Here is a 21,833-nt window from a genome sequence, read left to right as displayed (position 1 = left end):
TATGAGTGTTTCGGAGTATGTTGCATAAAACTCCAGGGGCAGTCCGTCTAGTCCAGGGGCTTTAGACTTGGCCAGTTGGGCAATCGCATCAGCAATATCCTGTGTAGTTATGGGTGCATCTAGTAATTTCACTTGCTCTGGTTTTAACCTAGGGAATTGGATTGTATTTAAATACGCTTGGAGTTCCCCTTCAGTATGTGTAGTATGGGATTTATAAAGGTTTCTATAGAATTGTAAAAACTGGGATGCTGGGGCGGGGTCTAGCTGAACGGACATGCCGGGCTAGAGCTCTGCTCCATGAGGGAGAAAAACTGCTGATAAATAGCTGACAACGGAGCCGTGGAAGAACGGGACACGACGAAAATATCACAGGGAGGTGAGGGGGAACATTTAAAAGTAAAATGGTGCTGGGAGGCGCCAGAAATAAGACAAAACCCAATCCCTGCAGCAGTGCTCAGCAGGCAAAGGGAGCATCCAAAAAGGCGGGAATCACCTCAGCCACCTCAGAGAATATCCTCACAGGGAAAGATAAAAGGCGCATCATTAAACAAATGAAGCCTGCTATTCTCCCAGGAGCCCAAAGCACAGATAGTGAAGATGAAGATTTATTAGACACCTCACAGGCTGCTGTACAAAGCGCAGCTGTCCCCTCAGAGTTGTTACAACAATTCGAGAGAATGCTGAACAAAGCATTGAAGCGCACCTCAGACCAAATCACCTCAAACCTTACCAAAGAGATAAGGGACTTGGGAAGCCGCACTGAGACCTTGGAGTCAAAAGTGGAAGAAATAGAGATTATAACGCAGGACTGCCAATCTGAAATAGACACCCTCAAGGAGGAAAATTTGACGCTTCAAAATAAACTGGAAGATTATGAAAACCGCGCCAGAAGGTCAAATTTGAGGTTCAGAGGTATTCCAGAGTCAATAATAGATCTTCCAGGTACTACGCTTGCAATATGTCAGGAATTATTGCCAGGAATTGCAATAGAGCGGGTTGGAATTTGACAGGGTTCATAGGGCACTAGCCCCAAAGAAACCAGAGGGACCCCCTAGAGATATCATCGCCAAATTCCACTATTATAGAACAAAAGAACAAATCTTGGAAGCAGCCAGAGTAAAGAACAGCCTGACATTCCAAGGGCACAGCTACCAGATATTCGCTGACATCTCACAGCTAACAATTACTAAAAGGCGAGAAATGAAACCCCTCTTAATGGAACTTCAAAATCATCAAATTAAGTACCAATGGGGATTCCCCTTTTCCCTACGGTTCACATACCAGGGAACCAAAATAATATGCAGATCGCCTGACCAATTGCATCAAGCCCTACTTGATCTCAAGCTCATCGAACGTAACACCACATCAAATTCCTCCCGCAGAAGAGCAGCGTCGGTTTCTTCTCACAGCAATTCAACCCACCCTGAAAAGAACAACGGCATACAACACACCAACAAAAGGGGCAGATTTGCACCCCAACCCCAAGCCCAAGAGGACACAATGGACTGACCATTTTTCTAGAAGATCTTCCATATTCCACTTCCTCCGTGCTACAAGATCAACCCAAGTGAAGACACCTGCAACTTGAGAGAATTGGAAACCTCTCTACTTGTTATCCTTATTTTACTTACTATGCCTGCTTCTCCTCTCTCCTTTCTTACTCCCCGCCTAGATTTAGGGTGGGGGGGGGGGGAGAGGGTACCAAGCCTACCCCATACCCTTAGGGGTTTTCACACTCCATTCCTTTCTCTTCAGGTTGTAAACACCTTCAACATTCAGTCTTTCTTTCCTTTCTTTCCTTCATACCTTAATTACTTATGCCTCCTTCCTTCTCACCTAAGAAGCTCATCGATCCCCTGTATCTCAGGGATCCTTATCTGTAACACCCCCCTGATACAGCACCACCATTAGACATGCATATAGGCCAACACAATCTACAATCTTTCCTAGTAATCCATCATAACAATTCTCTCTCTCTCCCTCTTTCTTGCACCATATTATGCAGGACACTATTCTCATCCTGTTCTTATTTTGGTTACATGTAGATAAGAATGACTAACACCCAGTAGGGTGTTATCAGAATACTTTAAAAAGCGGTTCTCCAGCGCATGGAAACAACATGTGCCTCTCCAAGATCTCCTCGGGTCCCCATAATATTATGTGGGGACTTGACGAGATCCCCTTTTCCCCTGGCAGGAGCTTTTCTCCCCCGCCACGGGCAAACAAAATGAAATTTATTTGCTTATTATTGATTGCATATCCACTAACCTGTTTTGTATTTCACCCCCTTTTCAAGGTTGTTTTTTCCGGAACCCCTCACCCTTATTCTTTCCCTAAGTCTGCAGGACATGGGCCGCCCAGCCAATCCACAAAGGATAAAGGTAAGACAGGCGGGGAGGTCAGGCTACCATGGCACCATAAAATTTATTGTCTCTAAATGTGCAGGGCCTAAATGTACCACAAAAGAGAACCAAGGCTTTTAGATCTTTTCAGGCCAAAAAAGCTCATATTGTCTCCCTACAGGAGACACACTTTACCACTAACACGACTCCCAAATTTTACAATCCTTTTTACCCCCAAGTATATACAGCCTCCGCTTCAGTCAAAAAAAGGGGAACCCTAATTGCATTTCATAGAACCACACCTTTCACACTAAATTCCGAAATCAAAGACCCAGAAGGTAGATACCGCATTCTAACAGGCCACATAATGGACACAGCAATCACAATAGTTTCTTACTACGCCCCCAATCTCAATCCATTACCCTTTCTATCACACCTCCTTCAAACAATCAGCACTCATAAAATAGACACTCTCCTCATTTGCAGTGATTCCAACCAGGTTCTTCTCCCATTTTTGGACAAAACCCCATACACCCCACCTAAACATCAAGCCAAACAGACCCTTTCCAATCTCCTATCCAAATTCAATTTGGTAGATTCCTGGAGGGAATCCAATCCCACAAAACGAAATTACACATATTACTCCAATCCACACCAATCATTTAGCCGAATTGACCACATATTTGTGACAATAGGTATGGCACCGGAAATACTACATTCGAAAATCATACCCATTCCATGGTCGGACCATGACGCAGTGTTCACTACGATAGCTTCGGCAATCCCAAAAAAACATGATCCCACTTGGTACCTTCCTGAAATCTTACTTAAACACCCAGCTCATTGTCAGTTAATTGAACAAGCCCTAAAAGAATACCTAGACCTCAACACGAGCCCGGATATATCCCCACTCACTCTATGGGAGGCACACAAGCCAGTTCTTAGAGGAACATTCCAGCGCCAACTAGGGATACTCAAAAAAGAAAGAATACAAATGGCGAGGAAATTGGAAATAGATTACAACTCAGCTTTTCTGGCCCTGCAAAGCAATCAAAATACTAGTAATAGAAGTCGTTTGGACAAGGCACGTCTGGAGTATGATCTGTTCCTATCGGATTCTGCGAATAGGGTGCAGATAAGATCTAGGCATGCTTTTTACAAACACGCAAACAAACCGGGGACATACTTAGCTCGAGCATTAAATTCTCTCAACAAAACTATTAAACCCATCAAACTAAAGATAGCAAACAATGTCGTCTCCAGCAATCCACTCAAAATTGTACAGAAATTTAGTTCACATCTGAAAACATTATATTCGGAAACTGGTACATTCGACGAATTGGAAGCAAATACCTTCTTTTCACAAATCAATCTCCCACAAATAAACCAGTCACAAAAAGCACAATTAGAAGAACCAATTACCCAAGACGAAGTAGCTAATGCCATTCAGGAACTCAAAATAAACAAAAGGCCAGGCCCAGATGGTTTCTCAACGCGATACTTCAAAAACTTCAAGGAATTAATATCCCCAAGACTAGCAGATGCATTTAACAACCTTCTAGAGCAAAAAACTTTCAGACCAGAATCACTACTAGCTACCATATGCATGATCCCTAAACCACACACAGATGACACTCTCAGCGCAAACTATCATCCCATATCCATGTTAAATATAGACATAAAATTATTAGGCAAGATATTAGCTACCCGTCTCAATAAAATTATAGGCAAATTGATCCATCGGGATCAAGTGGGCTTCATGCCCTCTCGACAAGCAGGCAACAATGTACGAAGAGCATGTCTACTGGCGCACATAGCAAAAAAAAGAGGCATCCCGGCGTGTTTCCTCTCCCTAGATATTAAACAAGCTTTTGATTCCATCTCCTGGTCGTATCTAAACTACACTCTCCAGAAATGGGGCTTTGGCCCACACTTCACTAAATGGATTATGGAACTCTACAATAAACCAAAAGCATATGTCAAATATGCGGGATATAAATCGGACACCTTTGATATCGGGAGGGGAACACGACAGGGGTGCCCATTGTCCCCATTACTATTTGCCCTACTCATCGAGCCGCTCGCGGAAAAAATTACATCAGATCCCACTATTTTAGGCATCGAACTAGGTGGCCACAAACACAAATTATGTTTATTTGCGGACGACATTCTTTTATTCATATCTTCCCCACAAGTAACGGGCCCTAATCTCATCCCTATTCTAAATAAATTTGCAACATTTTCAGGTCTAGTCATAAACCCCAAAAAATGTATGGCTTTAAATATATCCCTCTCAAAAATAGAACTAAATGCAGCCAAAACGGGTCTCCCATTTGTATGGCCGGAAAAAAGTATCCCATACCTAGGAATACACTTAACGGCAGATACTTCTGACCTATTTTCGCATAACTATCCAACTCTACTGAAGCACGTAACTAGCCTTTTGAATTTGTGGTCCCGACTACCACTGTCTTGGCTTGGAAGAATTAATGCAATAAAGATGACGATACTTCCTAAATTTTTATACCTTTTTAGAGTACTTCCTATCCCAATTCCAGCTTATTTCTTGAGAATAATACAGAAAAGAGTGTCGTCGTTTGTATGGGGTTCTTCCAGGCCAAGGTTAAAAGCGCAAATTCTTTTTTTTTTTCTCAATCAAAGAATATTTATTAGAGAATAAACAAGGCATACATTTGACATATTTGTGACAGGTTGTTAATTCTGACAAAGCAGATAGATCTAATAACTATACATGTCAGCGAACATCAAGACATGGCATGAACTGACAGGGCATTAATTATGCAATTCAAAACGCATAATGTTATAACAGTTATAAATACAAGATTGAGGGGTGTGTGGGCGGGGGAGGGGGGGGTAAGGAATGAAGGTGAAGGGTAGAGAGGGGAGGGATGAGGTTGGAGGTGGGAGGGGGGGGAAGGATTGGGAGGGGAGTCGCCCAGACTTATTGGATATAGTGTAGCTTTTTACCCAGAATCTCGAACAGTCAGATAGTTAATAATGACCAGCATTAAGTTTGGAACATACACGACAAAGGCACAAAATATGATCATTGGTACAGAGCTTGGTATTCATCAGAGTAGGTAAACATGAGCCATGGTTGCCATAAGTCGTTAAAGTTAGAGCTTCTCTCTTGCTTCATGGCTACTATTTCCTCCATTTTGAATATGTATGCAATTCTATCTAACCAATCCCTGATTCCTGGGGCTCGAGTTGATTTCCAATGAAGAGGGATGAGGGTTTTGGCTGCGTTCAATAAGTGTCTGGTGAGGGTTTTTTTGTATTTGCTTATTGGGAGATGATTTATGTGGAGCAGGCATGCAGCAGCATCAAGTGTAATCGTAGTTTCAGTTATGTGTCTTATCCACTTCATCACATTTTGCCAATAGGTATGAATCCCAGGGCACTCCCACCATATGTGTATGAAGGAACCCACTTCTGTTTTGCAACGCCAGCAGATGTCTGAGGCATTGTTGAACCACTTTTTGGCCCTTTGTGGTGTGATGTACCATTGTGTAAGTATCTTGTAGGAGATCTCCTGATATCTAGTGCTTAAGGAGCATTTGTGTGAAAGGATACAAGCCCTCTCCCATTGTGAGTCATCTATGTCGACACCTAGGTCTCTCTCCCACCGTAATTTATGCCCATGCGTCTCAGTTAGTGGTGGTTGTATGAGCCAGGAGTAGGCTAGTGATGTAGTATGAGGGACTTGTTCTCGTTTGTGGCATAGGCCTTCCAGGGTGGTCATTGGACGGCTATATAGTGATAGAGACCTGGTGTTAGCCAGGAAATTATGTAATTGGAGATGAAACCAGCGGCCTGGGAAAGCTTCCCCGTACTCCGTCCGCATCTCAGCATATGTTTTCACTTTGCCTCCAGAAATGCAGTCAGAGGCTAAGAGGCCAAGAATGCTTCCGCCCTGAGTGCCTGGTGGAAAGTCAGGGTTGTCAAAGATAGGGGTTAGGGGGCCTGGGGTTGTCGCCAGACCGTGTTTTGTGGCGATTTTGTGCCAGATTTTAAGTGTGTTCGCGATTAGGGGGTGCTTCGTGGAGTTAGATACTTTAGAATGTGTGGCCCATGGTGCGAATAAGGTGTGGTGTGGTGCCATTTGCCTCTCTATTTCAACCCAATCCTTGTCCTTACTATGGCAGTGCCAGTCTATTATTCTGGTAATATGAGATGCCTGATTGTACTTCTTATAGTCTGGGAGACCTATTCCTCCTTTGCTTTTGGGTAAGGTGAGGAGTCTGATATTAATTCTGGGGTGTTTATCAGCCCAAAGGAATCTCCTCTGGAGTCTGATTAGTTTGGTAAAGAATGATTCTGGTATGTGTACTGGGAGGGCGTTGAAGATGTATAAAAGCCTGGGGAGAATTGTCATTTTCAGGATCGATGCTCTCCCGAACCACGAGAATAATTTTGGGGACCATTTTTGAAGGTCATTGGAAATTGAACGAAGCAATGGAGAATAGTTAGCGTGGAAGAGTGCTTCTATGGTGTTTGTCAGGTGAACCCCTAAGTATTTAAGGGAAGAGGGGACCCAATGAAAAGAGTGGTTAGACTTTACATGATCGACCTGGGCTTGCGGTAGAGTCAGATTCAGGGCTTCGGATTTGGATTTGTTTATTTTAAAGTTCGAGATGTACCCAAATGTTTCAAATAATTTTTGTAGATTGGGGATGGAGAAGAAAGGCTTTGAGAGGAAGAACAGGAGGTCGTCCGCGTATGGGGCAACCTTGTATTCAGTCCCACCCACTTTAAAGCCTCCCACATCCTTAGATAGGTTGACTGCTCTGATCAGGGGTTCTAGTGATATGATAAAAAGAATGGGGGAAAGGGGGCAGCCTTGACGAGTCCCATTTTGTATGTTTATTGGTTTGGACAGGGTATTGTTAACTTTAATTCTTGCTTGTGGCTTTTGGTATAAGGCCGATATCCATGACAACATGCCCTCCCCCAGCCCTATATGAGAGCAGGTAGAGAACATGTAGTCCCATGAGATTCTATCAAAAGCCTTTTCGGCGTCGGTGGAGAGTAACATCCCTTTTGTTTTAGAGATTTGTGCAGAGTGAATCAGATTGAGTGCTTTCGTGATGTTATCACGCGCTTCCCTTCCGGGCATGAAGCCCACCTGTTCAGGACCAATGATTTTACTAAGAAGGGGCTTCAGTCTATTGGCCAAAATCTTTGCCAGGAGCTTTAAATCAATATTTAATAATGATATGGGCCTGAAGTTGGCACACTCCGAGTGGTCCTTGTCCGGTTTGGGGATTACTGCAATATGGGTTAATAGGAAAGAGCTAGAGTCATGCTTGGTTTTTGCTAGGTGGTTGTAAGCGGACATAAGGGGTTTACATAAGATATTGGTGTAGGTCTTATAGTACTGGGAGGTGAAGCCGTCGGGGCCTGGGCTTTTCCCGGCCTTCAGATCTAAAATAGCTGCCTGTATTTCTGACAAATTTATAGGTTCTTCTAATTTGGATGCGTCTTTGAGGTTTAGTGTGGGTAGTTCACTATCTTTAAGGAATTTGAGAATGGCTTCTTTTTTAGAGCTCATAATGTAGTGGGGTTTATGTTGTTCGGGGAGGTTATATAGTTTGTCATAGAACTTAGAAAAAAGCTCAGCTATTTTCTCCGGATCATGTTTTAGCGTCCCTGATCCATCCTTGATGGCATGGACATGGTTTACTGTTTGTGCGTCCCTGAGGGCCCTAGCCAAAAGTTTCCCACTTTTGTCTCCTTGTTCGTAAAAAATGTTCTTCTTGAAAAAGAGTGCTTTCCTGACTTTTAAATCTAAGGTCTCTTTTAGGGAAGATCTGCATTTTGTCAGTTCCTTTTCCATTGTCTTTGAGAGGGACTGTTTATGTAGGGTTTCTAGACGAGCTTTTCGTTGAGATAATTGAGTTATTTCCCTTTCTTCCTCCTCGCCCTCCATTTTTTTTAACACTCCTCTGACTACAGTTTTATGTGTTTCCCAGTTGTTTAGGGCATTTGTATCACTGTCTTTGTTGTCTTTGAAGTATGTCGTGATTGTCTGGTGTATGTCATCCCTGATCTCCTGATCTGTAAGCAAGGAGGCGTTAAGTCTCCAATTGAACGCAGTGCGCTTGGTTGTATTCAGTGAAAGGGAGATGGCAGTGGGGGCATGATCCGACAAGGACATGATGCCAATTTCAGCTCTGAGTACATTGCCCAAGTCCCTCTGAGAAATAAAAATCATGTCTAGTCGGGAATATCTCTTGTGGGGGGCTGAATAGAAAGTGAAATCTTTTTCTGAGGGGTGCATTGCTCTCCAAGTGTCTACCAGTGTGAGGGATTGGAGTAAGATCTTGATACGTTTTAGTATCTTATAGGAGACATGGGTGTAACCATTTGAGGTATCCTTCAGTGGGGAGAGGGGGATGTTGAAGTCTCCTCCCAGTATGATACAACCCTCTGCGAACCATTTAAGCTCATCTATTATTTTGCGACAGAATGTGATATGTGCCGAGTTGGGGAAATACACATTGGCTAAAGTGATGGGGGAGCCTCCCCACGTGCCCTTCAAAAATAGATATCGGCCTTCCGGGTCAGAGATCTGGTTTTGTAGTATAAAGGGTGCGTCTTTGTTAAGTAAGATTGATACTCCTTTGGTTTTGGCCAGTGGATTGGTGGCATGGAAAGCTGTTGTGAGAAGGTTGTCTGTGATTTTGGGTATATTTTGGCCCTTGAAGTGGGTTTCCTGCAGGAAAACAATGGAGGGGCGGGATTTTTTCAGTTCTCTGAGCATCTTTGTCCTTTTTTCAGGGATGTTCAGCCCATTGACATTGTGCGAAATCAGAGAGGGTGACTTTCCTAAGAAGGCGTATGCCATTTTGTCCTTTCGGGTGGGATTAGGTGTAGTAGGTAAGGAGGGTGCGGGAGGGGGAAGAGGCGGGGGGGGGAGGGGAAGAAAGAAATAAAGAAAAGATGGGACAGGAAAAGGGGTGTTTAGAGGGAAAGTGGGAGGTTGAGGGAGGGGTGAGTTGTACTCAAATACACACCCTAAAGGGTGGTGAGTTATGTAGTTTCTTATATAATAAGAACTATATTGTACTCTTGGGGGTAAGCGGGAGGTGCGAGCGTGGATCGATTCAGCAACCCGTCTGGGTTTGGTACACTGTTAGTGTATATAGGTAGAGGTGATTAAAGAACGTATGCTATACCTGTTCGTTCGTGGGTGGTATAGGGCCGCGGGACCCGAGAGGTATAATTAGGCAGGTAATTTATTTAACTTAAACTGAGGCCGATAAATGAGAGGAGAGATAAATGTGATCTGGCTGGGATGTCTTGACGAAAAACCAGAGATAATGTGTGGAGGTATTATGTAGGAGGTGTAACTGAGTGATAGGATGTGTGCTCTGGCATAGTCAGTGTCAAGACCGTGAAGGACCATGGTGTTGTCTGGTGTGACCTGACATTCAGATTAACTTAACTTAACTTAACAAAATGGTGGCAAAAGCCACTTGTAACAGAAACACTTAAAACAGATATACAGGATCTAGATTGACAACAACCCCACATTTCTTATAGAAGCATCTATGAGCCCTGTTGTGTTTATGGCGTATAACTAAACTGCCAAAATCGTAACACCAGGAGGGTGTCGGGTATGTCATGTGGGTTGCAATAAAGTCTAAACATTATAAAGTAGCCCCTATGAAAAAAAAAAAAAGAAGAAGAAAAAAAAAAGGGGGGAGTCTGCTTGATAATGCACAGGGCACAAGGTGTGTGACCAGTTCAAGAAGTGGGCATGTAGCTTCTTGTCCAGCATGCAGTCGATGAGTGTGCAAATTATCCACTTGGTTCCGTTGCAACGGTCATGAGTGCATAGTTCAGAGCCTAGTCCCCAAAAAAGAAAAAGGGGGAGAGGGGGCTTTGTAGTACTCACTGTCACCTTGCGTCATGGTATGGTGGGGCTCCTGATACAGTCATATGCAGTCTTTGGAGTATGCCTGTCGGCCCTTCCCGTGGGATAGCCATTCCGACTTCTCTTCTGTTGATGGTTTAAGTTGCATCCACGTGGGGTCAGGGCCTGCATAAAAAATAAACTGTTTGGGTGGAACAACCCTGTGGGGAGAGGCAATGTTAGTTAACCTGCATGTAGAAGGCAGCTATTCGGCGTAATCGTTCAGCGTGTGTCTCTGTCTGAATTTTCAAAGTGGGACCTGTTATTCGGCTGCGCTGAGTGAGAGCTCAAAGTCACTGAGGGAACTTTTTGATGTATAGCCCCCCCTTGTGTCAAAACAATTACATTGCAGCTTCTCTCCTTGGTGAGAGGGGAAAAAAGTGCGTCACAGGTGGCGGGTAAAAAAAAAGAAAAAAAAAGGGGGAAGAAATCATAAGAGAACGGGGACAAAAGAGAAAGACGAATTTATACAAAAAAGGGGCAGAAAACGACAGAAACTGGCTGTAGGCCTAATAAACTTTGTTTATCCTGTGCGTATAGTTGAAAGTCACTGCACTTGGTGGCTTCTGTGGTCCTGTTAGGTATAAGGTATAGGTGTCTGACGTAGCACAAACCGCAAAGTATCTTCAGATTGCTTTATAAGCGGTGTGCATCCTTCATTCTGGGGCTCTTAGAGCTTTTTGAGGGTGCAGGGGAGTCGTATCTCCTGTTCATGTTGCCCCGTTGATTCCTCTGTTGGAGTGGAGAGAGAAGGGATGGTGGGCCCGGAGAGTGTTGGGGGTTATTGATGAGTGGGGGCAGAAGGAATTCAGCATACCAGTCAGGCAGTTCAACAGGTGCAATCTGTATAGCGTCAAAAAATTTCATGAGGTCCTCCGGGGCTCTGAGCAGGTGTTGCTTGCCCATATAATTGGCCTGAAGTGCAAATGGAAACTTCCATCTGTAGTTAATTCCTTTCTCTCTAAGGATGGCAAGGAGGGGTTTTAATGCTCTTCTGTTTTTAAGTGTTATCGGGGAGAGATCCTGAAACAGTTGGATCGTGGCACCCCCATGTTGTATCTGGTCTGCGGTTCTCGCTTTTTGCAGAATTTCCTCCTTTAGACCGAAATTCGGCAGGCAGCAAATAATATCCCTGGGTGGGTTGTCATCCGGGGCCTTAGGCCTAAGTGCCCGGTGTGCTCTGTCGAATTCGATAGGGGACTGCTCGGGCCTGTCTAGCAAGGAGTTAAAGATGGCGGATAGTGTAGGCCTCACATTCTCTGGGGACACTGTTTCTGGGACCCCTCTCACCCTAATATTGTGCCTGCGTCCCCTATTATCAAGGTCCTCGATCTGCCTGTTCATTTCGATCAGGTGTTGGGAGTGATTGGCAGAGATGTCGTCTAGCCTGAGCAGGGCCCTATCCCTTCGTTTCCCAGCGCGGTCTGTCACTGCCATCTGCTCAGACAGTCTTAGCAGCTCCGTTTTTTATGTCTGTGATGGCTAGGGAGAACGAGTTTTTGATATCTGCTGCTATGTCAGTCATTGCAGCGTATGTCAAGGGTGTATCTGCTCGGTCGGTACCTTTAGTGGAGTCCTCGGACGCTGGAAGGGAGAGTTCGTCATCCTCCATGTCCTCCCTCATGATCAGTCTGAGCGGCGGCGCCATCTTGGCTTTGCTGCTCCCGTTGTAGCAGAATTTGCTAAGACTGGTGGGGGTCGTTTTCCGTTTGGGGGTGCCCAGAGATCTCAGGGAGCAGTTGTGAGAACTCTTCCTCAGTTGGGATGGCATAATCTGCTGGTTTTCGGCCCGTTTTCAGCTCTCAGGTCCCGCGGGTTGACGGAGCTCCTCTACACCGCTGCCATCCTCGCTGCGCGCCAAGCCACGCCCCCCGCAAATTCTACATCTCCCCAAAACACATGGAGGGCTTGGACACCCAAACTTTACAAATGATTACAGAGCAGCACAAATTTCAACCCTCACCAAATATCACGCAACCAAGGAATTGCCTCTATTGGTACTGATAGTGTCTGAAAGGGACCCCATCCCACCAGCTAACTTGCTATGGGTTCACCCTAAACTACGTAGACACATAAGCAATCCCATTATCAAGCACTCACTCTCTCTATGGGACAGATTCAAAACAAAATACCTCCTACTATCACCACACCATCCAATGCTCTCATTTTATAAGAATCCGGCATTCTACCCAGCATGGGTCTACCCCAATACGTTCAAGGAATGGGTAAAAAAGGATTGTATATATGTATATAAATTCTTGGATTCAGCTGATATCATGCCTTTTTCATTAGTATGCAAAAAATACGGTATTCCACATACGGAACAGTTTAGATGTCTCCAAATAAAAAACTTCATACAGTCGCTTATGATTTCAACACCATCACAGGTACAGATGTCCTCCTTTGAGTTCATTTGCAGAAAAGACCCGCATGCAAGAGGAATAATATCGGCTCTGTATTTGCAGTCTCTAACCCATACTAGCACGGCGAAACTATCATATGTCCAGAAATGGGAGGAAGACTTAAATGCAGACCTCAATACTTCCGATTGGAACCAAATATGGCTAAATACCAAAGCAGCCTCCTCAAACATAACAGCGTTGGAAACAAACTATAAAGTGTTAACTAGATGGTACCTGGTGCCTGCCAAAATAGCAAAATATGTACCAAATTACTCAGGACAATGCTACAGAGGATGCTCTGAAATGGGTACATACTATCATACTTGGTGGACGTGTCCGAAAGCGCAAACATTCTGGACAGGGATTTTTAACATATTAACAAAATTAAAAATCCCTAAGGACCCTAAATTAGCCCTATTGAATTTGAAACCCATTACTACAACACGCCTACAATTCAAACTACTAATGCAACTCTTTACAGCTGCAAAACAGACCCTTGCTAAAGCATGGAAAACCCCAAACCTGTCAGTCAAAGAAGTAAAGAATAGAAAGAGCAATGCGATGACACATGCCAAAATGGAGGCGCTAGATTCGGACACGATTATCAATTTTGAAAAACTTTGGAAACCGTGGATTTCGTATACAATACCTGATAGTTTTAATGACGGGGTAATGATGCCATGGTAGCTTGCCCATTGTACTCCACCATTGTACGGTACAATTAATGATAATGGATCCTGGCCCATTCCTGCAGACCTTTTATTTTTTATTTTTACCCCCCTCCTCCCCCCTTTTTTCTGCCCCCTCCCCCCCCGTAAGTTCATATGTGTGAATCGTTTTCCTCATTACATTTTATATGAACGATACAGATAAAGTAGCATACTTTAGATCCTGTATTCCTACGTGTTTAAAAAATGCATTAAATAAGACACTAGTTGATGTTAAGAAACTGCTAATATGTTTACTTGGTAGAACCCCTGTATAACAAGTTATAACAGCGTAAATCCTTCCTGTTGTTGCCAAAAAATGTTGATCAAATTCTTTTCTCCTTAATTTTACATACTAATAGTGATTATAGCGATTATAAAATGTCAAGAAGACGAAATGTTATTCCTTTTTAAACATTGTATCAATCAAATGCTACTTGTATGATTTCATGTTGCAATTACTAAATAAAATAATTTTGACAAGAAAAAATAAATAAAAAAACTGGGATGCTACTTGAGAGGGGTCGGTAATGTTATTTCCCTCAGTGTCTATTAGGGAGACTACTACTGGAGGCCTATCGTCCATGTGGGCTACATATGCTAATGACCTGCCTGCCCTCACCCCTTGCTCATAAACCTTTTGCTTGCAGAAAAATATACTTTGTTTGGCCTTTTCAGTGCATAATTGTGTTACCATGCGGGACTGTAGTTTTACCTTGTCTAGATTTTCAGGGGTGGGATTGGAGTTATAAGTTGCTTCCAGCTCTTGCAGTTTATCAGTTGTTAGTTGTAGTATTTGATTAGATGACTGTTTAAGTCTGTTTATTCTGGTGGTAAGAATCCATCGGGCCTGTACTTTAAATTCATCCCAGAATGTGTTAAGGGAGGGTGGGATTCTAGGCCTGTTCAGGAAGTATTTAATCTCTCTTTCAATGGAATCATGATCTGTAAGGGCCGACAGCCAGTGGGGGTTCAACCTCCATGTGCGTACAGGGGGGGGTACTCCTCAGAGATACTGTCACCCAGCAAAGGGAATGGTCTGACAACGTCCTTGGTGCAATCCTCGACCCCGTGACCTTAGGTAGTAGAGCCTGGGACACCAGTACAAAGTCTATTCTAGACATGGTATTATGGCTTGTGGAATGGCATGTGTAGGCTCTGGTTGTGGGGTTGTTGTGCCTTCACACATCCACTAGGGCAAAACTCTGTCATGGTACGAGATAGTCTGGTCTGAACGGACGCACCTGGTGGGTCTCCTATTTGCGTTGGTCGATCTAGAGATGGAGACATTACCTTGTTAAAGTCCCCCATCCAAATTGCTGGTATGGTCGGATGTTGTGCCAGAAACGCTAGGCCCTCTGTAACTACATCAGATTTGATTGGGGGGGGGGTTGTAGCTGGCTATAAACAGCAAGGGGGCTCCTCCAACAAGTGCATGTAAAAAGATATATCTACAATGTCGGTCAGTCTCCACAGCTATTAATTCAAACGGGGTGGATTTAGCCTCTAGCACTGTGACCCCCCTGGAAAAGTTTGTATGGGTGCTGTGATACACCCATTCTACCCAGAGGTGCTTCAGTGCCGCCTGTAAATGTCCAGTGACATGGGTCTCCACCAGAACAATAATATCTGCTTTTTGTCTTTTAAGAAATGTTAGTACAGCTGTTCGTTTATTTTTATCACGCATACCTCGCACATTCCATGACATGACTTCCATGACTTAAAGCGGTGGTTCCGCGGGATATCGTTTTTTTTTTACTCTAATCCACAGCTCTTACCTTTACTCCCGCACTAACAGGGTGTCCCACTCGTTAAGCCGTCCTATGCGCTGTAATCCGGTAAATTATATTTTAGATTCTGAGGAGATGGACGTTTCCATCTTACCTGTGGGCATAGTGAAGCCGACAGGGTCTTCTTCCGGGATAGGGCGAATGCTGGCCTCCCAGCATTCACCGCTCGATCCCGCGCATGTGCAGTGTTGACGGCAAGCGTCGCCGTCAACACTACACGATTGCCATAACAACGGCCAGCGTACTCACGTGACCGGCGAGATCTCGCGCGACTTGAGCGCAGCGCGTCTCCGGAGGAGTCTCTGAAATAGATTGACAGGACAGGGGAGAATGGCCTTACACGCCCATTCCCCGCGGGGGATTTTGATTGACAGGTCGTAAATACGACCTGCAAACGGGTAAGGAGGACTCAAAAAAAAATTGTTTAGTCATTCTATTTGCAGCGCATTTGCATAGACAGGATGTTGTTAAACAGGGTGAACCACCGCTTTAATATCTGCCCTGTTGGTCATGGCTTCCAATGGTTTGATTTGATTATATTTTCACTCACCTGTTTGTACAGCCAGCCCATCTTTGTGACTACAGCATTTGGATTCCTTTTCATGGAGTTAGATCGTTTCCCAAAGGCGATTCCTTTCTTAGACGGTCGAGATGGCTTTTGGAAACAAAAAATACCCAGTGTCATTCCACGCAGCATCTCACAAAAAAAATTATCCACCATCTCTACTTTATCACTCTTTAGACCTAGAGAAAATAAATCTCCTGCGTTATCCGAATTAATCTATATAAGTAGAGCGGGAAACTGGTGTATGAATATATATGAAAATGCTGCTCGAATCTAATTGTGTACAGACCACTAACAATAAGAAAAAATATATAAAATGATGAGCGCAATCTCAATCACACCAAAACATAATTAAATACCTCATATGAATAAACGCTGCTATAGTAAGTAGTCTAAGTGCCAATTAATAAGTGTGCAATTATGAAGTGCGGTACACAAGTAAGTGAAAATCTAAGCAACTCCAAAAGCAGCAATAATAAACGTGATGCAGGTGAACAATAACCATCAGAATGACAGGAATGACCTGCAATAAATACACACAAAAATCTGATTGAGCTGACAGTCCACAATGTAGTAATTTCAGAACAGCAAAAAAGTGCATGTGCAAGATATAAAACTAAAACATCCAGCAGTGACAGACTAGTGGTCTGTGTGAAAAAAGGGTTAATATACAAATATTAAAGCCAAAAGTCCATAATAGTGACATCAATAGGAATCTTCATATACAGCAGCTCACAGTAAATGCTCCAGGTGTAAGTCTTCCTAATAACTGAGCTCACAGAGCGCTTACCTCAATGGATGAGTGGTAGAGCTTAAACTGGCTGTACAACAGCTTCCCAAACAGATGGTGTCCTCAGTAACAACTCTTTCTTATGGTCCCGATATCTATGGTGGTCTTCAGAAAAAAGTAGGCTCACAGTGGGGACAATAGGCATCAGATAGAATTGTGAAAATAAGGGGTTTAATAGGTAAAAGTTAAATGCTTACAAACATAAATGTAGCCAAACGGGGATAAAAAATCCAGACGGACGGACGGGACTACACGTCACTTCATATTTTTGTGTGTATTTATTGCAGGTCATTCCTGCCATTCTGATGGTTATTGTTCAGCTGCATCACGTTTGTTATTGCGGTGTCTGCAGGCTCTCCGATGTCTATGTTGGGTGTCCCCCGATAACCAGAGTTTTAGGCAATTACTGGTATACTCCTGTGCGCTCCCAAAGGTGTATCCAAAGGAAGAGATATTGGCTCCCATAGTGTAGTTTCAAAGGTTAGGTTTATTTAAAAACATGCATTTTTTTGCACTTGTTTTGGATTTTTCACAGTAATACCGCACGACCCATTGGAGTGGTTTTCTCAAAACCATATATGAACTTTAATTTCAATATATATGTTTTTTGGATTTACTTGCATTATATATACACATATTTTCTTTCCCTTCACTTATATGTTTAATACCCATGAAGTGTTGAGGAGTTACTTACATGACCATAAAACCCCTAAAGGGGAGATATAAGGATTTATCAAGCAACCACAAGCTTATTAGCACTTTACTGTAGGGCTTTTTTCACTATTGTGATCTGACGGTAGATCTTAATATATACACTGACAATCTGCATGTTCACCTCACGATACTGGCATGAGAAGCGATTAATCTAACCTGAGGGTATTTTTTGAGATTATTAGATCCCACTTTCGGCACAAATTGTGCACACAGCCATATAAAGAGCAACCTGACAGATCACTCTTCGGTCTATAGGTAGCGCCAAAAAAACTCATTATACCTGTACCTTGAACTCTATGGAGAATAAAATTACAGATTTTACTGAAGCACATAACAAGCTAATGATGAACTAGCAGAGGAACTTAAACAACTGAAACTTAAAGTGGCAGAGGTTTCTTCACAGTAAGAGCTGTGAAAATGTGGCATAGGCTCCCTCCAGAGGTGGTTCTGGCCAGCTCAGTAGATTTCTTTAAAAAAAAGGTTTGGAAACTTTCCTAAATGTACTGTAATGGTACTAACATTTATAGGTAAAGTTGATTCAGGGAAAATCCGATTGCCTCTCGGGGGAATCGGGAAGAAATTTCTTCACCTGCTGTAGCAAATTGGAGCATGCTCTGCTGGGGTTTTTTTGCCTTCCTTTGGATCAATTTTTTTTTATGGTTGAACATGATGGACTTGTGTCTTTTTTCAACCTGACTAACTATGTAACCTCAAGGATAGATCTAGAAAGAATAACAGTGCGGGTTGCCTTACAGATGCCTTACAGATCCCAAAAGGGACCGGCGAGTCTGCTGCTTCTGCAGACCTCTCTATCTCTTGAGTATCTCACACTGCGGTGATAAGGTCACTTACTAGAGCCCTATTGTGTGCTGACCGTTTTTAAATGGTCTGATCCATGGTACAATGGCCGCTGATCTGACACTAGAGGCCAACAGGGCAGAAAACCACGGTGCAGAAGAGTAATGCAGCAGTCAGTACACATCAGCAGAAATCGCCAGGAAAATGGCCGCGGAGTGTCGCTAGGCCAATACAGATGCGGCTACCAGAACATGGCCGCCAGAGCAAGAAAAGAAATAAAGCATGGACACATGCCGACAGCATGGAGCAGGACACACAGGTAAGCAGAATCTCTTCTGCAGCTTTATACATTGTGCCAGTAAAGAATACAACATGGACACACCAAACATGGCTGCCGACAACATGGAGCAGGACACCCAGGTAAGCAGAATCTTATACGCAGCTTTATACATTGTGTAAGTAAAGAAATACAGCATGGACACACCAAATATGGCCACCGACAGCATGGAGCAGGACACACAGGTAAGCAGAATCTCTTATGCAGCTTATACACTGATTTAGTGACTGATAGTTCCCCAAGTGAAGCTCCCCAGAGGAACCCCTGCCCAGCAGATAGCTCAGAGAGCCTAAGGAGGAGGAGGGGGGAGGGGAGAAGGGGGATAAGGCCCTTTACTCACCTCTCCAGGGGTGCCCAGCCCTTCCTGTGGGTTTATGCTGGAAGCATCTTGGACAGTGCTTCTACCGCATGATAACGGAGGTGACTGTCGGCCAGGCTACTGTGACTCGGCCCTGCAGACCGGTCCTTATGCAAGCCCTAGAGCGTATAGCTCACCGGCCACCTGTAGAGCGATGGGCATGTCGTGGACGACCCAGCGCGTAGCTATGGTCGGCACACGCTCGATGGCCGAAACTGGGAGGACTACAAGGATCTGGGATCCAGCCTGTCACCCAGTCAGCAGTTGATCGAAGATCGCAGGAAAAACTTAAATAAATAAAAAATCCAAAAAATGAATTTGAATTAAAAGCCTCCAAGCCTATGGGCCTAAAGGGGCCATGTCTTCTCCTTGACTAGGCAGAAAAAACTGAACTGCTTGGTGCAGGCTGAGAGGATATAGTCATTGGGACCTAGTCACTCCCAAAGATAGGCTATTTCCCACTATGTCAAGATTAAGGCTGTGTCCATCCATGAACGAAAGAGAAATAAGGATTTGAAAAAATTCCTTCAGAAAATGATCCTAGATCTCCTCCCTTCACTACCAAATCAAGAATTAGTGATCAACAGGGCTCATAGGTTGCCGAAACCATCACACATACACAAAAAACTGCAGAGGGATGTGATCACCTAAATGTATTTCTTTCATGTGAAAGATGCACTGATGTAGACCCTTATACAGGGATAATCTTGTACTCTGATCTTTCCCAAGCGACCATCCAAGCTCGTAAAAACCTGAACCCCATCACCAAAATATTACGTAACCACAAGATAATATACAAATGGGGGTTTCCCACCAAATTGATGATGGATCGAAATAACACATCTCACTCAATCTATACGATTGAACAAGGTCAAATGTTGCAAGCATGTGATATAGTCCCGCAGGATGAGGTTGTCGCTTCTTACGAAAATTACTACCCAATGGAACACAAGTTATGGATAAATGTAATTCTTTAAAGATTTCTATATTTCCCTTACTCCTTCAACGTAAGAATTTACGCTTCATCTTAAGATTACATTAATCTTACATTAATCTTACATCAATGCCCTATGTTCTTCAGCTTTAATTTAACCCTTCCCCCACATCAATAGTGCAAGTTGCAATGCACACAAGAGTTGTAAGGCAACTCTTCAGTTCTTACAAGTTTCATTCTGTTCTAGAGCACGAGTCTAATCTTTTCAAAGACACCTTATTGTCTTTCTCCCTCTTTGGAAGTTACACCGCTCTAAACGCTACTACAATCTCAATAGCTCTACTATGTACAAGATCTGGACTGTATCTACGCAAATTCTACCCTCAACATGGCGAATCTTGAAATGTTGTCATTAAATGTAAAGGGTCTCAATAACCCCCTTTAACCACTTGCTTACTGGGCACATATACCCCCTTCCTGCCCAGGTGAAATTTCAGCTTCCGGCACTGCGTTGTTTTAACTGACAATTGCGCGGTCGTGCGACGTGGCTCCCAAACAAAATTGATGTACTTTTTTCCCCACAAGTATAGCTTTTCTTTTGGTGGTATTTGATCGCCTGTGCGGTTTTTATTTTTTGCGCTATAAACCAAAAAGTGCGACAATTTTGAAAAAAAATACAATATTTTTTACTTGTTGCTATAATAAATAGCCCAATTTTTTTTTCTCAGTTTAGGCCGATACGTATTGTACATATTTTTGGTAAAAAAAAAAAAAAAAAATCGCAATAAGCACAAAAGTTATAGCGCCTACAAAATAGGGGACAGAATTATTATTTTTTATTATTTTTTTTTTTACTAGAAATGGCGGCGATCTGCAATTTTTATTGGGACTGCAACGTTATGGCGGACACATCGGACACTTTTGACACATTTTTGGCACCATTCACATTTATACTGCGATCAGTGCTATAAATATTCACTAATTACTGTATAAATGTGACTGGCATTGAAGGGGTTAACACTAGGGGGTGAGGAAGGGGTTAAATATGTTCCCTATATAGTGTTCTAACTGTAGGTGGGGGGGTGACTGGGGGGGTGACCGATCTGTGTCCCTATGTACAAGAGACACAGATCGGTCTCTTCTCCAGAGACAGGATGCTGTCTCTGTGTGAGCCGGCAATGACAGATGATCTCATATGTTTACATATGAGATCATCTCTCATTGGCCGCACAGATCGCATCGCAAACGGCCACTCTGATTGGCCATTCGCGGCGATCTGTAATTGGCTGTGTCCAAGGGACACGGCCAACACAGAAGTTCCCCGCTGCGCGCTCTGGAGCGCGTGGGGAACGCCCAAAGGGGTGGACGTCAATTGACGTCCACTTGGATTTTGAGATCCACGCTGTAGCCGTCATTTGACTATAGCGCGGGTCTCAGGAGGTTAAACGAAAGGCTATATAGAATGACGTCTTAAAATATGGCAGTGATATTATCTGCATACAGGAGTCACACTTTGCAAGAGACAATCCCCACACATATTCTTGTCGAACAATCGGAAGAAAAAAGGTGTTGTCACAATCATTAAAGACTTTATTTCCTTTCAACTTCAATTATATTGGTAGCAAAGATTGAAAACTCAACATTGACAACTGTCAATGTACAGTGGGGATCGAAAGTTAGGGCACCCCAGGTAAAAATTTGTATTAATGTGCATAACGAAGCCAAGGAAAGATGGAAAAATCTCCAAAAGGCATCAAATTACAGATTAGACATTCTTATAATATGTCAAAAAAAGTTAGATTTTATTTCCAATCATTTACACTTTCAAAATTACAGAAAACAAAAAAATGGCGTCTGCAAAAGTTTGGGCACCCTGCAGAGTTAATATCTTGTACTGCCCCCTTTGCAAAGCTGAGACCTGCCAGTGTCATGGATTGTTCTCAATCATTGTCTGGGAAGACCAGGTAATCATAATTTTGAAAGTGTAAATGATGGAAATAAAAACTTTTTTTGACATATTATAAGAATGTATAATCTGTAATTTGATGCCTTTTGGAGATTTTTCCATGTTTCCTTGGCTTCGTTATGCACATTAATACAAATTTTTACCTGGGGTGCCCAAACTTTCGATCCCCACTGTATATGCTCCCAATA

The 21,833-nt window shown here is 43.3% G+C and overlaps 1 protein-coding gene across 5 annotated transcripts in view; it reads right to left on the bottom strand.

Moving 5' to 3' along the window:
• PLEKHA6 (pleckstrin homology domain containing A6) overlaps positions 1 to 21,833 on the bottom strand; it is a 1,721,986-nt gene that overhangs the window by 1,387,113 nt on the left and 313,040 nt on the right. For all 5 annotated transcript variants that reach the window (XM_040339539.1, XM_040339538.1, XM_040339541.1 and 2 more), the window contains exon 3: positions 15,734 to 15,838. In XM_040339539.1, coding sequence (XP_040195473.1) covers positions 15,734 to 15,838 — 105 coding nt within the window. The remainder of the gene's footprint in view (positions 1 to 15,733; positions 15,839 to 21,833) is intronic.

Source organism: Rana temporaria, chromosome 2, assembly GCF_905171775.1.
Source record: "Rana temporaria chromosome 2, aRanTem1.1, whole genome shotgun sequence".
NCBI lineage: Eukaryota > Metazoa > Chordata > Amphibia > Anura > Ranidae > Rana > Rana temporaria.
This window is presented reverse-complemented; position numbering and strand designations above follow the sequence as displayed.